Source organism: Chelon labrosus (assembly GCF_963514085.1).
Source record: "Chelon labrosus genome assembly, chromosome: 15".
Classification (NCBI taxonomy): Eukaryota; Metazoa; Chordata; class Actinopteri; order Mugiliformes; family Mugilidae; genus Chelon; species Chelon labrosus.
Window position 1 is genome coordinate 15,561,564 of NC_140348.1, and position 24,536 is coordinate 15,586,099.

The window sequence follows — 24,536 nt, forward strand, 5'->3', positions numbered from 1 at the left end:
CAACAAAGCAAACAAGACTGCAACGCGGATGTGTCGTCTGCATCAGTCTGACAGTCGCAGTGTTACTCAGCTCAGACGCTTTATTTTTGCCGTTATGAGGTCCCCACTAGATGGCAGCATTATCACCCGTTTCAGTGCAGCCCAGACTTAAAAAAAAAAGAAAAAAGAAAACACTGACAATGTCGCCTGACAGAATTCACACTGACGCTAACTCGTTGTGTATTTTCTTTGCCATAAAACTGAGTTTTGCCTGCAGAGTTCCTTTAAGGGCACAGCCTTCCTTTAAGTGCTGCAAATTCTCAGCACATTTTAGAAGATAATATCTTGATCCTGCAGCTTTAAAATGCGCGTTTCCACTAAGGTTTTGCGTCTCTTGGGATATATTATGGGATATATACCGACCTGTTAACGGGACATCCACGGATGAATATAACTGTCACCTTTAAGGTGAATGCATATATTTGTTTTTCAGAATAACAAGGTCAGTAAAGTTTAAATTATAATTAATTACTTGCACAAGTAATTGTATAAGCAATGAAGATTCGCAGGAATAGTGTAGCTACCCGTAAATTATTATCATTATCAGTGTTATTATCATTATCATTATTAGTAGTAATAGTAGTAATAGTATTTTCCGTTCATATATACAGTGAAGCCATCATACTGCTGAGTTCGGTGACCACCGTCTTTTGGATTTATGAGGCAGAAAACTGAAAGTCTTAAACACTCTCTGCTTCCCTTCAGTCACAGATCCTCCATAATATCCAGGGGGTACAAGACTTCTTACACCTGGAACAAACCAATCTATATAACGACGAGTTTAAAAAAAAAAAAAAAGCAAAAAAAAAAAGCACTGACCTACTTCAGTTTCGTTTTGCTTGACCGGATTTCATCGGAAGAAAAAAAAAGCATAACGAATCCCCTGGTGAGTCTCCATCACATCGATTACAACCGAGATTATCATCGATTAATTAAATCTCATATTTCCCAACGAGGCAATCCTCCCTCACGTATTCTTAAATGTAAATGTGCACTCTTGTTTTACAAAGAATAAAAACAATCCTCTCATATATAATTGGCCCATCTGTTGATGGCAGATATTACAAGCCAGTGACGAAAACACGCTGGATTTGGCCAAATAAAACTTGAAGAAAGGGAAAAGGACGAAAACAACGAAAACAGACCTTAAAACGTCCATGGTAGGCCTTTCTTCTAAGTATCCTGTTAAATTAATCAAACAGCTCATCTTCTTTTACTCCTTCGTTCAAGACTTGTGAAAAAGTATTTCCTCATACAGGGATTTTGTGCGATTATTATAATATCCATAATTAAAAAAAGTATCCAAAACATAAAACAAAAATAAGCCAAAAGTGAACAAGACACAAAAAAACTAGAAAAATACTAAATGTAATTTATGTTTCCTGATTACAATAATCTTTTACCGATTAAGATGTTTTGATATTCACACATAAACTGAATCACCTGGGTCCGAGAGATTCCCTACATACTGAATACATTTCTTTCATGTTATTTCTCAAATTCCACCTTGAAATGACTAATCGATAAGTCGGTTACAGGCTCGTTCAGGTGTATTGGTTCATCATTCAGTGTTTTTCATGAATAAAATGTTTCAAATAAATAAGAAGATTTTCGTTCAATCGAATACAGCACAGAGTTGCACATCTAAAGGTCTCCTCTTGCTCTTCTTTTCTTTCTCTTGTTGTCTGTGTGCTGTGTTGAGCGCAGTGTGTGCAAATAATTACTGCACTATTTTGATTTGGTTAAGATCGAGAAAAGAAAAAAAAAACAGCAAAAACTAAACAAACAAGCTTTTATTTCCACTTCAGCAGTTTTCCACTCCCGCCGATCAGTGAGAGGGCTCCATCCTCGTAAAGCTTGCTCAGCATTCACGGCATAACAATGTCCAGAATAGAAATGTTTTGGACAGGCAAACATGTGGTTTCTTCTAAATTATTCTTTTATAAATTCGATGTTTCGTTAGACTAAGGTTTGTTTTTACTTTTCTTAAGAGCGACGTGCTGGAGTTCCATAACGCATAACATTTATGAGCTAATTCAATAACCCATAGCTTGTATAAATATATAAAAGTTGAATACCTTTCTGATGAAAACAAAAACTTTGGCCGTATTGAAACCACATGTTTACAGTGATGTATACCTGCGCCAAAATGACAATAAGAAGAAACACGAAGACTTCTGGTTTTCTGATCTGCTGTATGAATTTTACGGCAGGCCATTTTTATGCCTCAACAGCGTTGGTGGATAGTTTCTGGCACACAGGGTGACCCTGAGAGACGCGTTTGGATTTTCAGGCTTATGAATCATTTGTAGCCTGCATGGCAAAAACGCAGCATTTTCACTTTAACGAGTTTAATGGGAACTTTTGTGCCTAAAGCATGAAACATTAACACCTTGGATATTCCGTGCTGTGGTCAGATGTACTCGTGAGGAAGGTGTTGTAGGCCACGATTAAAAGCTTTACACGATACATCTTCCTCTCGTTTAGTTTGCTTTTCGTCTGTCAGACAGCGCTGACCTTAAAGGACCACCTCTCCCTGTCACTGACCCCGGAGACGTCACAATAGACTCCACTGTGTTTGGCGTGGCTCCGGCTCCCCGCTGCCCCCGGAACATCTGGACCGAAAAGCCATATAAAGAGTTTATAGGTGAGCTCCATGTGTAGGAACTTAAAATCTCAAATTGGTTTTGAATGTTTCTGAAAAGGGGCCAAATATTCACATCGTTAAATGTCATCTTCAGAACCGTGCAGTCAATCAGTTGATTGTCAAAACAACTTTGGCCTCTAGAGTGAACATGAAATGTGCTGTTGACAAGTTTGTATCTGTTCTTGTTTCGAAGCAGAACTTTTGGTCTCTTGAGCCGCAGCCTGGGGATTGTCGTAGGCCTAAAACCACCCGTTTTCTGTTTGAACCGTTCATTTACAATGTTGGCAGTGTCGTTTTGAGACGAAACTGAAATGACCTTCAATCAGTCTGTGATCTGGAATGATGATTTTTAGTGAATCTTTGGAATTTGACCTTAACTATATCCTCAGATAGACCTTTACACAGTCTTTAACTGCACTATAAATGTATTCTGGTTTTATTTTTATTTTTTTCATGTACAACATACAGCTCTACAATCAGTCATGCTTTATATTTAACTGAACAGTTACATTTCCATAAACTACAGCTCAGTATCTTCACAAAATGATTGGTCACCACGGTTTACTCGTTGAATACTTAACATGATCATCACCATAGCAGCTACTGCTGATGTTACTGAGCACTTTTGGGTTCCTCTTCGTTGCTGTATTCGTTATTATTATTATTACTTTTATTACTTTTTTAATTCTACTAAATTCTATTTTGGTTGTTGTGCTATTTCACACACAGTTACAGAAAATTCGATGTTTATTTCATCAGAAAACACTGCCATGTATGTGCTTCAACGCCACTTAAGACTAAATATGAGCTCGGAAAAGAACTTTTGAGCACTCAGTGCCTACCTCAGAGAACCTTAGAGGGGCGGTGCTGCCTCCTCTCCTCCTCCCAGCTGCTGGCGCTCACAACCGGGAAGGCTGGCTCGGGGCGTGCGCTCTTGTTTGCAGCTCCCAAAAATTCTCAGAGGGGCGGGGGGGCAAAGGGGGTGAGACAGCTAGACAGGAAGACATATCCAGATCGATGAGACCGAGGTAGAGAACCGCCATCGAACTTCGCCGCAGAAGGGTTTATTCAGTCCATTTTTTTCTTGCCCTCTTTAAGCCTCATTACGCGCACAGATCCCCTGCTCTCCAAACCAAGAAGATGCCCAAATCGTCACTGTGCGTATTCCCATGGTCCTCCTTGTGGCTGGCATCTCTGATTACTTTGGTGGTGCAGTCGGTACTCTCTTCCTCCTACTCTTCTTCTTCTTACTCCTCTGCGTATCAGACCCCTGCAGCCGGCGGGAAGCGGCCGGGCTTCATGGAGAGGACGCTGGTTCTCCTGGACGTCAACACCCGCAGCCCGATCAGAGTCCTCAACGACAACTTCCTTTCTTTGCAGCTGGACCCCTCGATCATCAAAGACGGTTGGCTGGATTTTCTGAGGTAGGAAAAGCTTTCCTTCTTGCAGTCGACACCAATCGGTGTGGGTGTCCATCTCTAAAATGTTTGGTGGTTCTTTTAATTATTACGCACACAGCCACGTTGTCTGAAATGTCATGGGGTGATACAGGCATGTTTCCCTCTCAGTCAGCTAACTGAGAGGTCCAGTAGTGCACACTGATTTTGATTGAGGGTCTCCAAATCCTAACCCATCAGATAATCGACGCCGAGGGTGAACGATAACTTCAAATGCTATCCATTTTCGCTTTGTTGTTGCTGTTGTTGTTGTTGTTGTTATAGTGTACAGCACGCACAGTGCAGTATTCAGACAAGACAAAACTATATGCCCTATAGCTCATGTGGTCTACACAGCAAAATGTCCATTACACCAGTTAGTATATTTACTTCTGAGCTGTTGATTTATTAATATTATTATTTTTTGCAAAATAGGCTAACAAATGATCCAGTTCACGTGAGTCCAGTGTCAGCCATGTTGTTTCAGTATATATAATCTATTTGTCTAAATGAAGGCTGACATTTTGACTAACTTATATTCGTTTTTGGTGACTTTTTCAAGTTAGCATTACTCGGCACAGTCAAAAAGAAGCACAGTGTGAGTCGACAAACTGCGCCACTCTCACCTCATTTGACCACGAAACATACATTTTTAAAGTAGCCATAAAAAGTTCAGTTCCATGTCTCACGAAATGTAGGCCTGTTAACTCGCAGCAATGACAGCCCCGACGGCCGGCCTGGACTTAATAAGATCAGAAAATGTTAATCTGTCACATTGTTGAGCTCTGCGTCTTTCGTAAAATATGTGCGTCACCCTGCAGTATCCTCATAAGAAAAGAGAAATGTAGAAGTGTAAACGTATTAGAAGTTTTTTTTTTTTTTAATTTTCAGTTCGAACACTTCAGAATCAGTAGTGACTTAGTACGTTAGTCATACAAGGAATTTGTCTTAGAGTTTGGTGCAAAACAACAACCGCAAACAGAGAAAATATGACATGCACATAACCACTTCTACAACTTAGTTCTGGGTTCGTTGTTCATTGTTCAAACTCCTGTCCCTGAATTAAAATGTTGCAAGCATACAGGCCTTCCTTCTCTTCCTACTATTTGACCAAGGGTTTTGTAACTGCTGAACGCAGAGGCGGATTGTTCAGTAAGGCCTGCTGATCGTCACTTTATACACTTTATACACTGTCGTTTTATTGTGGCACAAAAGCCGACTGCCACGTAGGCTGTAAAAGAAAATTAATATATATATCTATATGTATATATAGATATATATAGATATATAGATATATATATATGATTCACAACTAAATTAAAGTGCCTTAAGAGCTTTTATTTAGAAACTGTATATATATGCAACCTACTATTAATTATAATATTTTACTTGTAGAAAACAAAAACGTAAGCAGTGTTTTAGTCGTCTGTAAAAATGGCAAATACATATCAGAGGCTGAAACTCACTGATTTCACACCTGTGCTATAACTATCCTTTGGATTTTTAGTAGTGGAGAATAAAACTTTCTGTCCTTTAAACGTCACATTGAAAACTTTTAATCATGTTCCGTCCCTGTATCCCAATCCTTTTTTTTTTTTTAATTTTTAATTTTTTTTTACTTAGGATGGAAGATGGTGTTGAAGTTTGTCACTTGGGCCTGCAGATATAAATTAAAAATTAAAAATAAAATAAATAAGCTATTTACGCTTTGTGTAGACTTGCGGTAAGTTAGCTGTCATAGCAACGTAACACGACGTATTTTGTATTTATCTGTTTTAGGATATATATTATTTATACATACATAAACATGCACTAAACAGATCTTCAGTGAAGTAAACTGAATCTAAGAAGAGAAAAATAATATTTTTTTCTGCTTTTTATAAATAATAAATTAGTTGTTGAGACATAGTTGTACGTTTTTAACTCTGAAGTCAACATTTAATTTTTTTATTTAATTTTTTTTTTTATTTCCTGTTGTGTCCGCAGCTCCAAGCGGCTCGTGACCCTGGCGCGCGGCCTGTCGCCTGCCTTTCTGCGCTTTGGCGGAAAACGAACCGACTTCCTGCAGTTCAACAACCAGAAGAACCTCGCCAAGTTCAGAGGACCGGGCCCTGACTACTATCTGAAGAACTACGAGGACGGTGACTGCACACATTCCTCCTCTTCATTGTCTGCCCTTACTGACTCACTAATGCAAGATGCGCGAGCGTCCGTTTCTCGCGGCCATGTTTTTTATCCTCTATCAGCAGGCAGAGTAGGTTTTAGTGCAGAGCTTTTATTTCCCAAGGAAGTCGTATTATTCATCTGTTTTACGCAGCGTGAGTGTATCAGAAAACACAGTCAAGTGCCAGTTTATTAGAGACACATACAGCTAAAACGAATGTAAGAGTGTACGTCGCTTAAACTAATGCTGCACGTCGGGCCTCAAATGAACCCCGTGTTCCCGAACCAGGAATGTCAAGAGGCCATTCAGACACTGAAACGTTTGAACAAAATAACTAAAAACAACTGCCTTCAAAAGTACCATTTAAACCGTTTCAGGGATTACTGCAGAGCTCCACTGTGTCAAATTAAGTGTGCCTAATAATGTCATAAAATGCCAACTGAGTGGATGGAAGACACAAAATTAAGCAAGCATGCAAGCGTTTAAAACAGAGTTTCTTTTGATGGCACATATTGGCTTTTGTAGAAGAAAGAAGTGTTAATATTGCACATCCGCCAGGCTTTACATGCGAGTTGCATAAAAAAATAATAGAATGAAATAAGCACAGACACATAATAGGTTTTTACGAACAAGTTGCAACGTAAATGTGATGTTTGTTGAACCCATGAGAACATTTTTTTTTTTTTAAAGTACTCACTATATTTTTGCCGACTGGCTTGCAGATATAGTGCGCAGTGACATTGCATTGGACAAACAGAAGGGCTGTAAACTGGCCAACCATCCTGATATAATGCTGGAGCTGCAGAGGGAGAAGGCTGCCACGACACAGCTCGTCCTGCTGAAAGAGCAGCTGTCCAACATCTACAGCAACATTACAATAACAGGTAGGAGATCACACACACACACACACCCACACACACACACACACACAAAGCAGGTCTTTTTTTTGCATCTAGTCATATCCTAACAGATTGTCTGGACTTTGTGGGTCATGCACATTCATGCGCATGCACGCACATGAAGTTCAAAGCACGGCAGTGTAAACCATCAGCTTTCAGAATGACAAATGCAATTTGCGAAGGAGGAATGTGGGGATGGATAGAGGGGTGCAGCAGCGGTGGCTAGTAAACAGAGCGCTGAGATTTTCACCGGTTACAGTTAAGTCAACCTGACTGCAGAAGGAACTCTGGAGTCATGATTGTGGGTGGGCTGCATTTCCTATCTGTTATTGTGATTGACTTGGATGGAAATGAGGAGCTGTAGGAGGAGAAAGTAAATGAGGGATAAGTAAAAAATGGGATTTGTCTGCTTAAATTACTGCAGTGTTTAGGATTGTCCAAAAGCTCCTGCTTGGCAGGGAGTTGTCCAAAAACACAGTGTCAGAAATGATTAGTTAAGATTGTTTGTGTGGTTTTACAGAGCTTGGAATTCCAAATAAAAACGTACTTTTTTAGTTAAAGTAATAGACAAAATACTATTGAATCTTAAGCCGTAAAATACTATGAAAACTTAAGCCATAAGAAAGTAAAAATATACCATTTAGATTTAAATAATATAAGTTTAGGTGGCTAGAGCAAGAGCTATAAGAAAATATATGAACGCTAGTTACTAATTTGTTGTCTTCTCAAACAGAAACAAAAACTTCTTATCCCCTTCAGCATCTTGAGAAGTCAGCGGGTGGGGAGTGTTTTTTTGGGCCGGCAGGATTTTTCTTCCCAAACAGAGAACCACCCAGAGAGCCAGTCTTGAACGCCAAAGAGCTTGTGGAAAAGTAATTTTGGACCTGGGATTTGACTAGCAACTCAGAGTGAATACATTAATCAACCACTATATGGGAACCGAAGACATCCGTCCAAAATCTTTCAGGGGTTTATATACATGAATATACATATGTTCTCTGTCGAATCAGGGACGGGGGAAATATTTGGCCATGTGTTTTTAAAAGACATTGATAAATTACATTACATGAAGAATGCAAATCTACCTCAAGTGAACCCAGTCGGATGTCACTAATATTTTTGCTCATTGCATACATAAAACTTGTGGCCTCTAGTGAGCGGGTCGGCGGTGTATTTACAAGGTCCAGCTTCCCTCGAACGTAGTGACCCTCCGTGTGTTGCCGTTTGAGTGATGGAGGCAGATAGGAATAACACACATTGGCCGTGGATTTTTAAATAGTCTCAAGTGCAACAGTCAAAACACAGTCTTGCTGCATTTATCAAAGCAGGCAAATACATTTGAGAGGAATTTGGACCTGCTGGTGTGAGGGGTCAGTTCACAAGTTCAGGTCAGGAGTCGTGCACGAATGCATTAAATTTTGCAGCGTTGCAACTGAGCCGAATGGCCCCTTTAGCCATCTAGTCTTTCATTTTTTAGATCTCACCAGCATCTTCAGATGGCTACATTAGATGTTGCAGTTTTTGTCTGTTTTTAGTACTCAAGTGGTATTCACATTAACATTTATGTTAGTAAGATGTACGTGATGACCAGGTAGGTAGATAGAAACATGCCTCTTTCATTTATCAGATTAGCTGAGATAAGTGTTATCACATGAATGTATAATACTACAATAACTAAAGTTTGAACTAAAGCTTTATAATAATAACACAGCATTTTCTTAATATATTCCTCATCTCCACATGGTCACACCATCCTTGTCTGGGGTAAAATAACTAATGAAACCATGGTCAAGACAACTAGTCGCTGTCTTACACATGTGGTACACTACCAGTGAGACCACATTTCCCATAAACCCTTCTGCTTCCTGTCACAAAGAGGATGTTATCACTTGCTCACTTTGCTGAGCTGCAGTGGGAAGCCAAAAGAAGAAAAAATAAACACGGTGATGATTTAGAGATAAAAAAAAAAATATATATATATATATATATATATATATATATATATGGACAGTTTGAAGTCTGTTGTGCAGACTATAGCTTTATTTGGTTTAATGCATAAAAATTTAAAAGTAAATATGAAAACAGTTTCACAGGTGGGAACAAGATAAATCATATTTTAAAAATATTGGCATAGTAAGACTTCTGGTGAAAATAAATCTCGGCTTAATGTTATTTTCCCACATACTGCACATTTTTGCATTATTTAACTGATTGATTAGAACCTTATGGAGGATTTTGTTAAATGTGAACTCCTGTCGTGATGGTTTCTGACCGATGGAAACCGGCACCATGCCATCTTTGAGCAGGTGCGAAAGGATTTTATTTATCCTAAGACGATTTATCGTGAAAGGTTCCCAAAAAAATAATAATAATAATTCCCATTCTTTGAAGCACAAGCACAAGCTATAGGTCTGTGTGTGGGGGTAATGTTGATATTAAAGGTTGGAAGGATATTTTTCAAAGGTTGTTTGTAAGGGTGGAGCTGCTGTTTTCTTTTTATAGCACAAAAAGAGGAGGAATTCAGCGTATGTTGACCACCTTAGTGGAGAAATAAGTCAGAAGAATGACACTGAAACAGTTCAGAAAGTGTGATCGGTTTGAGTTATGGTTTCATTATTACATGGAGTTGAACTCCAAGCGTGATATGTAGACTAGAGACCTCTCATCTTTATGGCGGAGATAAGCAGGATACTCAGGCTCTAAGGATGTGTCTGGTAACAATTAGCCAGGATTCACTGTGTGTGCGTGTGTTAAGACAGGTGGTGTTTAAAGGACCTTTAACAGTCTTGCGCCATCCTTTTCCACTCACCACTGTCTGACCTTTGACCCAGGCTTGTTAGAGCTATCAGTAATGGGGCCGCTCTCCGTTAACATGCGCACAGACATTCAGCAGGGGAATTAAGCGGAGAAATTACCCCAGCCTCAAGGTCATGGCCAGCGTCATTTCATGTCTCTCTGCCGGAGTATATCCTTCCATCAGAGATCACTTCCTCAATCCTTTCCTCTCTGTTTCTTCTTTTTTCTCTCTCCCTCTCCCTCCATCAGTTCTGTCTTCCATACAACTTAACACCTCTCCGCGATTTTCCTAGTGTTTACTGTTAGTTTAGCTTTGTATATTGTGGCTTCATGTGAAAGTCCAGTGTTTATTTGACGGTTCAGTGAATGAGGCGGTCAGTTCGTTTAACTCGTGACCTCAGTGGCTGCACACGTGTGTTTAAGGCTCAACGGATGAACGCGAATCAATTCAGGAATTTCTATTCTGTGTTATTCCTGTTGAATAAGGCCGGCCGATCAATATTTGAGAACACGGACAAGAAGAAAATCTTCCCAAAACAGAGAAGCTAGAGAAGCAAGAGTCAAACATAGGATGTTATCAGTCAGAAGGTCTGCAGCTGCTTGCGAGGCATTTCTCTTGGACGTATCAGGGATTTTTCTTTGATTTTCAAGAGATACGAAACCTGCACAAATGAAACGGATACAGTAATAAAGGGTCTGTTTATGTGTCCAGCTCTGAATGAGAATGAGCTCCTCCATTGTGTCTACACAGTGTTGTTTTTATAGATTAAAGCTGATCTAACCACGACTTCCTGCACATAAAGAAAACCCATCCAACCTCATGAATAAGGAAGGTAATGTTTGGTTGAAGCACATCTCGGACAGTCACACAATGCTGCCAGTCATTTTATGCTTTTCTGGTACAGACACGTACTGGATATCAGTGGAAGAGGGGGGATTTAGGGTTTAAGTACTTCCTTAGGAAGACGTTTCGGTAACCCAGATAAGAGGTAGGTTTATTATTAGCAATCTACAGAGCCAGGCTCATGGAGAGCACTGTTTGTGTTAATTAAGTGCAATAGTTCAGCAACGTTAAGATAACTAGTTGTTATGGATTCTTTGGATATTACTGAGAGTATTGTTAACAATCGTGAGTTATGGATGTGAGGGTAAAGTAGCAGTACTTTAAAGTACATTGTGGTTGCCATTGCGGCTGTGTGTTACAAAAAGACTTGTCAGTATTCATTTTTATGACCATTATTTTAATATACAGTGAGTCAAAGGGTTGGCATTACGATCAGGCAGATGTTTAGTGACATCATGATTTCGCCTCTCGTCTCTCTCTCTCCCTCTCTCTCCTTCTTAGTCTGATCTCACATGCATAGTATCAAGTGACGCGAGTGTTTACAGTGTCTAATCAGCTGTACGGTTTAAGTAAACATTGCTGAGAGTACATCGGACACTAATACCTGAGCGCCTCTCTTTGAACAGAGGTCCAGCAGCCATAGTCAGAGGCTTCTTATTGAGAGCTGCAGGGCTCCACTGAAAGGAAACACGAGAAGAATGATACTGTAGGAAAGTGTGAAACCGTTCATTCACAGCAAATTCACACATGCAATGGAGCAAAGACTTTGAAGTAGTGGCTGTATAGTCTATTTGTCTGTGAATTTTGTAAGTGGCAGTAGGTTTTGCACAGTTGTCCACGTTCTTCAGTTGTAGCCTACAGGAGAACAGAGAATAAGTTCATTCTCTGTATATTTTAACTGTTCTGTTATCATACCTAGAGTTTGGATCTTACTTGTTTTACTGAGCTTACCACTAAACATTAGAAGGGATGGACAAAGTCTGAAAATGAATTTGATGATTGTTTATATTCTTATGTAGAAACTGAGCTAGCTGATTTATAGGATAATGGTTTTTTGGCTCCACTCATCCAAAATAAATTGCACGCAGCCAGTCACTGTTTGAGAACTATTGTTTAAAGCCTTTAGTTTGGCATTTTGGCCATCACCATGTGTTTTTTTCTTAGAGGCAGTGAGGAGTAGGGTTGTCCAGATCCAGTTATTTCGGCCCCCTGATCCAATACAGATCTTTTAATATTTAGTACTGGCCGAGGCGAGTCCCGATCCGGTCTTAAACGAACAAAATTTCGTCCTCTGGAGATTCATAACGGCTTTTCTTATCTCACTTGTGTTTTCTTAGATCAGGTGTATACTGTGCGATGCTACAATAAATTTAAAGTACAATAAATAGGGCTGTCAAACTTAATGCGATAATAACACCATAACCCAAGCTCCTGTTGTAAAGTTCCTGTGGAGCTGTGGCTGACATGTTGTGCTGAGGAGGTAGCTCCAACTGCCTGAGTGTACTCGATGCGTTCTGTTTGTGATTTTATTTGTAGGTGGCAAATCAAGTTGGTCGTATTGAATGTCAGAATCTCCTGGTGTCTGACTGACTACTTCGATACAGCAAACATGTTTAGTCACCTGATTTTGGTTCTTCCTCTTCTTCAAATTTTGTCAGCTTTGATGCCAGTAGTCTTCATCTTCGGCATTAAAACAGAAGAAGGAAAAGAATGATGTTTCAGGGATGTGGCTTCGGTTTATGGCAGGCCTAAAACTAAAAACTACAAAATATTGCGCCTGGCAGGAGCCCAGTCAGATCATTTTCAAAATGTCTGGATCTGCCCCAATACTGATCTCCCAATACTGATCGGGACATCTCTAGTGAGGAGTGAGCATGTTTGGCTCTGTGCGAACAGCAACGATTTAACAAAACAAAGAGAAATTAAATGTGAGCCTACTTATATGCAATGCAGCTGCACGTCATGCAGAACAAATGCAAACCAAAAGATGTAAAAGATGTGTAGTTTTCAGGGGAATTCGAACTGTCCCAAGAACTGAGAGTGGCTGTGAGGATGGAGCTGGAGAATAGCGAGGGATGGATCCGTCTAAGAAACCAGGGACACTTTCCACGCCATACAGTAATGACTTAGCAATCACAAGGTTGCAGTTCCCCCACACATAGCATACATACACTTTACTGTATATTTTACTCTAAACGGAGCAAAATGAGCGTCATTGAAAATGTGAAACTGGCAATGATAAAACATGACTGATAAACCAGTGGACTGGCTACATCCACTTTTTTTTTACACAGTCTTTGGCAGCACTTAAGTCTGCATTGTACCTTGGGAAACCAACAGTACTTTTGTGTACACATTTGAAGCCAAACTGTCTATCACATTTGAGGTTTTTCAGTTTATGTAAGCACATTTTACAATTGCTGTGGCCCAATTATCACAGCAAAGTTTCAGTGTGAAAAACTCATATTTGGTTTGTAATACAATATCGGTCAGAAACACTGTGATGATACTATATATATATATATATATAGATAGATATCACAGTAATAGAATAACTTTTCTTTGACTGCAGACTATGTTTCCAATGAAAAACTTTCTCAACATTCACATCAATCATAAAACTGCATTATCTAGTGGACTCATTATAAAAGATTGATACTTGGCGTCTGTGTGTTGACAAAAACGTGCAATATATAGCTAAGCTGTATCAATTCCTCACCCCCTCCACCCCTCCACTGTAATACAATGGAGGAGACTGAAGTGAAATTTGTGCCCCTGACAAAAAGCATGAGTCACTAAGCAGGGCATATAGGAAAGCAGAAGATTAAAAGTCTGGAAGGACCAACATTAGGATCAGGCACAGAACGGGGAATTTCGCTGAACATCTGTGGATGGCTTTAAAATGTTTTCATCAAAACAAACTGGGCCAGCTGTCTATGGTCAGACTGACTCTAGTTAACGTTCTGCTTTTACTCATTTGAAAATCAAAACATGTTTTCTTGCAAAAGTGGGGAACATGCTTCATCTTTCATATTAGTTCTGCTACGTATATGGCGCCTCCCGGCCTTTTACCCACTCTTTTCTTAATCCAATATTTAAAGCTCTTTTGTAAGAAATAGGATTGTTTCTCCGATTCATCTTTTTTCTTTTTCTGTGTATACGTGCTCACAATTGTGAGGTTTTGGGACTTTGGTGTTACAGCTGCGTCAGTGACGGGTCCATCTCCAAGTCATTGCTGAATAGATTTATGAGAGATTTTCCTGCCAAGTTTCACACTGTAACACTACGGTGCAGCCAGTTGCCTTGTCGGCAGGAGAAAGAATATAATTTGCTTTGATTTGTTGATCGTCATAATGGTATTATTGGATATGAGCAGCCATTGTAGATCTTGGACGGACCAGGGGTAAAAGAGAGAGCAGTAGAGGTTGTGTGTATGTTTTTACACATTTTGGATTGCCCAACTATTTGCTTTATTGTGCTGTTGCAAAAAAGAAGAGCTTGAACCTTGCTGTGCGGTTCTGCCAACAACTGAGCCAAGTCAAAAGTGCAGGGTTTTTATACAAATATATTAAAGCTTTGCAACATCATGAAATACATGGCATTATTTCAGACATTGGTTACAGACTGTGAACTTTCCAATAGTTGTATTTGTCCGTGACTTATCCGGTGAGGTGTAGCAGAATTAATATCCTTATTTATCTTTTAGAATAAATATTAATAGATATATTAATCCTTTTTAAATGTTTGTATTAAGCAGAGGCCTTTTTTTAACTAGTTCTCATCTCCCAACTTCCATTTTGGCAACTTTAAAATTGTTTTTATAAAAGAAGAAGAAATATTTTAACTTTATATGGATCAGTTTAATGCTGCTAGTTGTAATTGAGATGCGTGTCCTGTAAATGTTTCATGATTTTTTTTTTTTTATTACATTTAAACTCAAAATATTAAGTGAGAGAAAAATGGAAGCCAAGACACAGAGTAAGAGGAGGAGATATACTAATGGTCTGTGGTCAGACAAGGGTTGCTTCTACAAACACTGACTTAGCAAACTGGACTTAGACAGAAAATACCATACTGACATTTCAACTCAGACTTGGTTTAAGGTTTTCCTGGCAAGTTATTTGTGGTATTAGATTAAATGATGCCAATACACTGACACTGGTTCATTAGAACCAGAACGAGCACAGTGCTGCTTCTCTTAACATATTGAAATATTGGCATGCGGTAGTTTTGTGGAACGTCAAACGTCCATGGCTGTCTGTCAATAACCTGTCTGGCAGCTACTCCAGTCCAATCCAAAAGCAATGTTTGAAACCAGTGGTAAAAGTTTTACCAACAAAGTTAGGGGATATGAAATGAACCCGACCTTAAGGACGAAAACGGTCAATCCCTGTATAGGTGCACTTACTCTTTGAATCAGTCCTGTATGCTGTGTTCATGAAAGTTAAATGAATAAGGCTTGGATTAGAATTCTGTAACAACTCTACTTAAGACATCGCCTACACAAGTGACCTTTGCCATTGTGAGCATTTAAACTTCTGTGCTGGTGTGTTGGCGTTGCTCTGTAATTGCACAGCCAGAATGCTAGCCGTGAACCGATTTCTTTGCCACAGTGTTGTGTTACCTCATGTGCTTCAAACAATAGCAATTGGAGCTGTGTGGATCATGTTGGAGTTGATGAATGTTGAACGCTGCAATGCAGAAACGTGAGAAGTCGTCGGAGTAGATGGTGTGTACTAACATTGAACCAACTGGGAGGGTTATTTTTCCGTACTTGGCAACTGAGACACCTGGACGAGGAAATCCATTTTGGACCAGTACCATTTGTTGTGTTCTGTGTGTAGTTACATGTCTGGGGAGATGCTGTGCTATGGTGTACCTTGGGGAAATTATTTGAGAAAGAGGTGTGTAAATGAACCTCAGGAAGCTTCAACACTCCTAACACTTTTTTGTTCCCCGGTAGAAAAGGTGGTTAATATTAAGGAGTTAAATTAAATCTGAGCTACTTCCTCATTTGCACAGCTAAACAAATTTTATTCACTTAAATTATATTGTGTCTAAATAATATCTGCCTGTATGAAACAAGACATTCTCTATTCTTTGTGTGTTTTTATTCAAAACATCTCTGGAATTAGACTTCTCTGCAGTGAAGTCTCCGAGTCGTATATTTGTGGTTTTTAGCCCACTGCATTTGTCCTCTTGGCCACCATGTGCATCTTTTTTAGCACATTTGTGTTTAAAGTCATGTTTGTTTTCAATAACAGCCATTCTTTAAATAACTTGAGTGATTAAATTACTCATGTTCATATACACAGCAAAAAGGTTTGGATCCAGTATGAAGCCCTGCGGCGCACCATGGTAACAACTAGAGTTTCACACATGGAGGCTTTTACAGCGTAACTTCAGACAAAGGAGCTCTGTCAGAACACGGCTACATGTACAAAATTAGATGACCTTGTAGTTTGTATTTGTTTGGCTGAATTACTAATTAATAATAATTTTTCATTACCTGTCAGTTTACAGTTATCAGCAGTGATGTAAGCTCAGCGTGACAAACTCTTGATTGCCATATTGCCTGCTTTTCCTTTCTTTTTCTTTCTTTTTTTTTTTTTTTTTACTCTTTCCACATGGCCTGCACAGATCCAGAAGTGTCTGTTCTTTCCCCCGATCGAATGAATACCTAGTGTTTAAATCATGGATGGACATAACATGTAATTCCATGTGTTAGCAATATGCCCTGAGACAAGTGCCAGCAACCTGCAAACGAATGTCATTTTAATAGCCCGATGCATGGGAAATGTTTGAAAGCGGTCCTTCCTCTCCTGTGATTGTTTGGCATGACGTCCAGCCTCCACATTTTTCCTCAGAACTCTAGAAAACATACGTTTTGTGTCAGATTTCAAATCATGGCACCGTGTTCTAGACGCAGCTTTGAGCAGTTGGTTTGTACCAATGGGATGGATTTGTAGCTGGAATGCTGGTTCCTCATGAATACGTGTATGTGTGTGTGTGTGTCTCTGTGTGTTTGCTCTCCGTATATGCATGTGTCAGCTCCGTATGGGTCCAGATGAAGTTGTTATCCTGAGGGGAAACATGCCTCCTTCATTACCAGCGAGACACGTTTTATTTCCTTAATTTGACTCTCAGGCTGTCATCCGTTATTTATGAGATTGCCCTGTGTGTGTGTGTGTGTGTGTGTGTGTGTGTTTGCGTGCGTGGGTGTGTTTGTGCGTATGTGCCTGTCTGTATGTATTTATTGTGTGTAAAGTTTGTACTGGAAGTAGGGGCTAGTAAAGGGCTAGGAAGTTGTAAGCACTGTTTAGGGAGGTGATTTGACCTGGTGTTTAAGAACGCTACGCTAATGTTTCCTCTTTCAACTACTTACGCTGGAATTTAACACACTCATTAGGATCACACAAATGTTTTGCAGCATTTCTGCATGTGTGTGTGCGCTCCGGAAAACTCGTAGCAGTGAGAGAACAGAGGGGTACATTTTAGCTTGAATACATGAACGCAAATCTTTGATATTACATACTGTACATTTTCATGTTTGGCTGCAGTTTATTTTTTTATAAAATGTCTGCAAAGTTGCTTTATGTGAGCTTAACCAAGTTTATCATTATGAACATATATATTTTTTTCACCACCAGCTCCTCACGTCACAGCTTCATGTCATAGTTTGATAATTAATTGTGTTCAAATTGTTTCGTTTCTTTCTCTTTTATATATTACTTCCCCTGAATGTGTGAGTTTGCCCACTGAGGAAATGCCAGCCAATGTTCACACTCTAAAACTGGGGATGTTATTCTCAATGTGTCAAAGCACGCCAATATATTACTGTATACTTGAAAAAAATGTTGCTTGCATAAGAGTTTGGCATGTTTCTCGTCTGGCCACTTGTGAATCCTCTCTAATTCTGCTCTTTTTTCACTGGGAGCATATGGCTGGTTGGATTGTGTTGGGCCTTGTCAGAGGCCATCTATCACTCTATGGTGTCCTGCTGAGCTGGAGATTCACAGCACCGCTCTCAGTCCTCAAAATGAGAAAACAAGAGCACGACTGAACAAAGTAAGAAGAGGAGGAAATGGGTAATGGAAAGAGTGACAAATGAAATAACAGCAGCAGGCAGATTAAAAAAAGAGCAAAGAAAGAACAAAACTTAAAGATGAATAAAAGATTTTTTACTCATAAGAGAGAAACACAGAATGTTTTTCTCTGAACAAGTCTCTTTACCATCCCAGCCAGCTCTGGCAGTTTAGATCCATCAACTCAGCCAACACCTGTGGTGTAAAACCTTCAAGCCTTCAAGGTTGAGCAAACCTTTTAGCAGTCAGGGTTGAGTAGCTTCACAAGTGTTAGACTCCCCGACAGCCTCAGAGCACAAATAACATCTTCACAGCTCTCTTATGAAAACATCTTTAATAAAAGGGTATTTCCAAAATCCTTTCACAGACCACTAACTACATCAATTTCTGGTTACGTCTAACACTTACAGATGGACACTGGAGCAGCGCCTGTTAATTCTCTTGCATCGAAAGTGATTATTTCTAAATATAACTTACTGTACTATTATGCATTTATTTTTCAGCAGATTAAAAGTCATTTAAAATAGGTTGCATTTATTTGAAATCTGCAATCTGATTGCATTTGTAAAACTTGATTCGAATAACACATAATTCTGTGAGAAAATAAGCATAGGAAAAAAAAGCACAATAATTGAGAAAACATGTCTCTCCTTGTTGAAGGGTTGAGAAAAAAAAAAAGCTCTACCTGCTCCAGAGGCATCGCTGCTGGCTGTCTCTGACCTCTGACCCTCACATGAAACGAGAACATGTATGTGCCTGGGAGGGACATTTGAAGAAGCTACTTCCTAATTATCCTTCGTGTAAGATGGTGTCTGAAGAGCTCCGAAAACATCCGTCTGGTGCTTGTTAAAAGCAAAACAGAGTTTAAAAGAAGAAGGTGGAATGATATTCATGAGCATGAAACACATTACTAATGCGTCCTCTTCTTCAGATATTTATTGAGTGAATTCAGACAGAATATTAGTGTAAGTGATGATGGAATCCAGATGGCTGAGAAACCTGTATGCTTCAGCTCAATTGATAATTTTTACTCCACAATAACCACATTTATGCAAACCAAGTGAAGGATTCTTTTGTGAAGGACATCTTCAGACACACCTGTTGTTTCTGAATTACAATGCTTCTGCTTTGAAATCGCCTGTCATCAGCAAGGATTATTTATTCTGACAATTACCTCTTTGGCCGTTTGCAAATTGAACAAACAGCCACTTGTATTTTCATGAATTCCTGACCTGTAACATGAATATGCAGCGCCATGCACAACCGTAGAGGAAGCACATCGAAAACTGTCCCAGATAATTGTTAAGGAAGAGATATTGTGAGTCTAATTACCTGCAAGACGTATTGGTCGTATTCTTTCAGCGTAATCAAACCTCTGGTGCATCTGAGAATAAAAACGAAAGTGCCTGACATCCTGTTTTCCAGAAACAACAAGCCTACAGGTGCCCAGCTACCTTCCAAAACAATGATTCACTGCAGACTTTGTCAAACAAGTAACAAACAACTCCAGTGTCCAAACAACATAATCCAGGACTCCAAGAAACAGCTGTCTTACATGGAAACCAACTTCACAGAATTGTCTCCTTGATTTTATTTTATTTTTTTCTGTTTGTTGTGAAGGATACTGATTACTGAACAGCTCGGGTTAGTAATGGATTACACTGTGTCTTTTTGTTTACACTCGTTTTCAGTTGTAAACTGAAGCGAGAGCAGCCTGATGCACTGTGTGTTTTGTTCAGATAAAGCTTTGAGTCTTTAAGTCGAAACTTAAAGACTCAACAAACACGGCTTTGTTTGTTTGTAAATCTTAAAAAAATAAGTTTGAAACTTGGACGGGTACATATGGAAGCCAGTTTAGGCTTGGCTGTTAGCATGGTAACCCACTTTTACTGAGACCAACAACATATAGCGGTTTGGCTGCAGCTTAAGATCAGTCACCTCCGAAAAGTTTATTGGCTCATTAGAGGGGTAATGGAAGCTTAATGCTAGATGTGCGACCAAATTGTTTTCTTTCTCATTTGCCAGAGTCTCTCTTTGTTTCTGTTTTTGTTAATTGGCCTAAGTATCCAGTAATTGGTGCCTCGGGTTTCATTTTGCAGTTTTTATTAGATGCCAGCTGATGGATGGCTACAAGATGACATAGAAAATATGTAGGCTTTTTTATAGCCTTTCATCACTTAAAAAGAGCAACATAGTTAAAACATATTTATTTTATGTCCCAACTTTAGTATGTAATTGTTTATGTGCTATAAAGAAATAAAGAAGAGGAAGAAAGAAAAAAAAAAGGATGGAAGGCGAAAACTGGACTTGATTCTTGACTGGGTTTCATGCATTGAAATGTTTTCCCTCACAGCCTTTTTACTCTGAAGCTGTTTGATTTTGAGGAACCCCGTTCTGCGGGACAACGAGCGGGACAATGTTATTGAAGGAATTTTATGAGTCCATAAGTGTGTAATGAAATTTGCCTCGGTCAGAGGAGGGAAGCACGGAAAGGAAAAGTGGAATTGAATTTTCACTGGTATTTTCCTCAGACCTGCTTTCCCTTAGGGAGCGTACAGGACTGCTCGCAGTGGCCCAGGCAAGAAGAGGCCAAGTGAAATCTTTCCCCGAGGTTTTGAACTTTTGCTGTGAATGGCAGGAGCCGACACCTCTAACCAGGAGCAGATGTTTGCCTTGGCCTGGTCCTTTCCCTGGCAGGGTAGGAAACCCAGGGTTTGATTGAGCCAGCCTGCCCCACTCACAACACTAATAGCCTGGCTATGTACAACCGGGCAGTACACTTCCTTGAAAATCCTTCACAGTAGCCCCAGAGAAGACATGGGAATAGAGCCGAGCCAAGAAGTGATGCTGCAGGTGATTCTGCTGTAATGTTAGATAACTGGCATCTCCTGCCTTTTTTGATTCAGCATAACTTTCACACACTGATAACAGTGTGCTATTCATCATCCTTATATTGGACATTGTTATATAATATCACACTTACAAATACATAAGAAATTAAGAGTTGAAAATTGAGAGTGAATCAAAATGCAAAACAAGTACATACATTGTTGAGGTCCTGACCAAAACATTTTACACTCCCTAGAAATAAACAAGGTCCTCAGCTTTGATTTCAAAATGTATCTCTCGAAATGAGACTAGATGTAATACCCTTGTGCAAATGTTTGCATCTGTCTCAACCCTGTCTTCAAGTCATAAATACTAAATCAGAGACTAAAAAGAGAGTTGAGAAGCATTGCTTTTAAAATTAAACCTACATTTAGTTAATCAAGGGGACAAAATAACTGATTATGTATACTACCGTTAGTGTGTTGTGTAATGAAGTCCTCAGGCTGGGATTCCCTTTTTTCCTTGTTTTCACTGTAAAATCCCTGAATACTTCCTGTTTTCTCTGCTTATGGTGTGTTATCTACTCTGACTTTGGTGTATGTGATGCTGTAGACGTTGGGCAGGATTCAACCTCTGAAGCAGGTTAAACCTCTCAAGCAATTTCCCTTGTGGATGAATAAAGTTTATCTAAGTCTAAGTCTAAGCTTTATTTTCCCATCGTCTGACTCTGTTGATGTTCTATGTGCATTATTGTAAGGTTACTGGACTGTTATAGCTACTTAGATTAGCAACAGTTGAGAACAGAAACTTGTGAGCATCATCTTGTGCCTTCTGGGTAATGACTTATTTGGATTATCATTATCTTTGTCTTCCAAATAGCCTGGTATAGAGATGGCAGAAAAGTGTATTGGCTTGTGAGAGGTTCTGGTACTCAAGAAAAAGTTACAGCAAAATGTAGAAACCTGAGAAATCTGAAATTCTTCATGTCCACCTTGAGTTCAGATTGGTCCAAACTATATTAATCATGGATTTTATTTTTGACAGCTTATTTCTTATACTGTTGTTGGTCATTCTCAGAGTCTGTTACAATGTAATGGTTAACTAATCTGTTTCAAGGATTTGATAATGCTAATGAATCGTAACATAAAAGTGCTACACCGGCATTGTTGTTTAGAAATCGAAAGAGCTATTTCTTTTTTGTCACTGGTTTCCAATGGATACAGCCCAGTCTAAATCAAATCAATGAAACAAATAAATACTAAAGTGTTTATACAGATGTATGAGCCTGCAGTAACAATCTGACAGACGAATGTCGTTTTTGAGGTTTCCTAAAGTGGGTGTAAATTAAATGCAATTTATTTGTAGAACTGAAAAAATAATCTGTGTGTGATCGATTTCAAACCTTTTAGCGTACAGTATGGTTTTTCATTAGTTGAAAGAACCACCACAAGTGTTCAAGCGCTAAAGGAGAATGCCATTTTTCTAAACCTCAAACATCAAACAGACTAATTGGCCAAAACATAATAATGAAACAAATCAAATTCTCACATGCATGCGAGCCTCAGCCAACACGTTTTAGTATAGATGGAAAGCACAAACGGAGGGAAAAGAAAATCTGCTCTCAGATGTAGGAAGGGGCTCAAATTCTTGTAATGCAGCTTTAGGTGTGCAACAGACAGGACCAGGAAACCCAGCAGGAGCACAAGACTGATGAGGACACGGTCTGAGACTTTGGGAGATATTTGTTAAAGTGATGGGTGGAAAAAGTCTCTCCTTCTTTTCTCCATAAACATCTGGCAGGAATATCCATTGCAGTCTTTGTCTTGACGATTTGCTGCAGGAACTCAAATGGGATTTACCAGCATTTGAGATGTTTTTCTTTCTTTTCACACAAGCTCAGTTGCTGTAGCACCACATCATTATTTTTACATTACCACAATGGAAATTATGTATGAACTCTGTCATTTTAAAACCTTGAATTTCATTTTTTTTGATCATTCTTAACTCTGCCAGCTTAATCTCATTAAGAGACCTGAGAATGACCATGTACAAAAAGGATTTCCCTGGCTTAAAGTCACTGGCAGTGTAGTCATATTGGTAAAAGTACTATCCCAGAATCATTCTGAAAATATTACACAAACCTTTATTCATTCAATTAGATTTAATGAGGGTTATTATCAGTCATTATATTTGAATTTCCAAATAACAAATTACTTATGTAGTCACTGTGGTCAGTGTTTTTAAGAACGCTCCAATGTAGTGGACATTGTCCCGTTCTTAAAAACATTTCACAACTTTTCCCATCATCCAATATTATAAATGTATAATTGCCGCTGAAACTGTTGTAATGCAAGATAGTGATTCTGTAACTGTTTAATCTGGCTCTGGGCGTTCGGCTGAAGGCAGAACCTCCATTTTAAGCATAAGTAATGTGTGTGGATATAGTTTGAGAGTGGAAGATGATTGCTGTGATTATGGTGATTATTCTAGCAGTGAAAGGGAGCCTGGGACACTGTGTATTTGCTTTGCTGCCTTGCATGGGATCTGGTCTTCATAAGCCTCATTCATCACACGGCCTGGGATCAAAGATACCATTCTTGAACTGGGAATGCAGATGTCCTGTATAGCCCAACAAATGTTTTGCTTGTTCTTGGTCTGCCAGTCTCATAAATTTTGAACGTGATGGATTTTAAGGTGTTAAAACAAGCATTTGTTAAGACCTTAAGTAATCAGTGATTTTCAGCTTAAGCAGGTGTTTAGCACAAAGGGCTGCAGAAGTCCAAACTCTTTGATGGCTCAGGAGAAGCTTAGCCCTGGGCTAGTCTCCCTCTTATTTCATCCTATCTGTCCAGGGTAGCCTTGTCTCTCTGCAATTACAGAGTGCTCAGCACTCAATTACAGCATCAGCAGAGGCGTGTGACGAGATGGCTGACCAGATAAGAGTGGAAGCTTTACAACCACTCTCTTTGGAGGTGACAGTGTTACTAATCTCTGGTTGTAAAAATGTCAGGTATGGCGCTCACGCCCATATCTTTAAATTCTCTGCCTTAAAAAAGCATGACTTCTGACAGAGTAATTAGATATTAGTTGATAAAATGAGATGCTGCGAATGCAGAATTGCTAAAAAACTTCTGGACTTCAGGGCTGTAGCCTACAGTTTTATTATTTCTCAAGAGCTTGACAGGCTTCTCTTTACAAGTTCTCAACAATCTACTAAAAACAAACTGATTCATATACTACAGCATACAAGACAAAAGACTTTCTTATGCCTCTGACGTGGCATTGTGTTTTCGGATTATCCATCCATCTATACCATGCTTGCCACATATTACAAACACTTTTGGGGAATTTCTTCAAATTTGCCACAAATGTTCCCTTAAATTTTTATGGTCAAAGGCCAAGGTCGGCTATGACGTCACTCAACACATTTTGGCCTTAACTGCATATGCTTATTGCATATGCTTATTATGATAAATGTGTACTAATAGTCCACAGTCTTCACTCCCTGGGTGGACAGATCAGGACAGAGGGCCTCCTGTTCTTCTGGTAGTCCAGCACAAGCCTGATGGTTTTGTTGATTCTGAGCTTCGGATGACGAGGCTCCCCGTCAGATCTATGTACTCAATAAAAGTCTCTCAGTGAAAATGCAGTCACTGGTGTAGACACCATGTTTATCACTGGAAGTATACTTGTCAGTAAAGTGAACTTCCTTATATTTCATGAGTCTGGACGGACATGGATGTAAACTACAACTTGACTGTCTTCAAACAAGATCACTAATTATTCTCACTCACAAC

The 24,536-nt window shown here is 39.3% G+C and overlaps 1 protein-coding gene across 1 annotated transcript in view; it reads left to right on the forward strand.

Moving 5' to 3' along the window:
* Window positions 1-3,811: 3,811 nt before the first annotated feature.
* The window catches only part of hpse2 (heparanase 2), a 47,960-nt gene continuing 27,235 nt past the window's right edge, over window positions 3,812-24,536 (forward strand). The window contains exons 1-3 of the mRNA XM_084561428.1: window positions 3,812-4,110; window positions 6,109-6,263; window positions 7,009-7,170. Of these exons, the coding sequence (XP_084417554.1) occupies window positions 3,827-4,110; window positions 6,109-6,263; window positions 7,009-7,170 (601 nt within the window). The 5' untranslated portion in view covers window positions 3,812-3,826. The remainder of the gene's footprint in view (window positions 4,111-6,108; window positions 6,264-7,008; window positions 7,171-24,536) is intronic.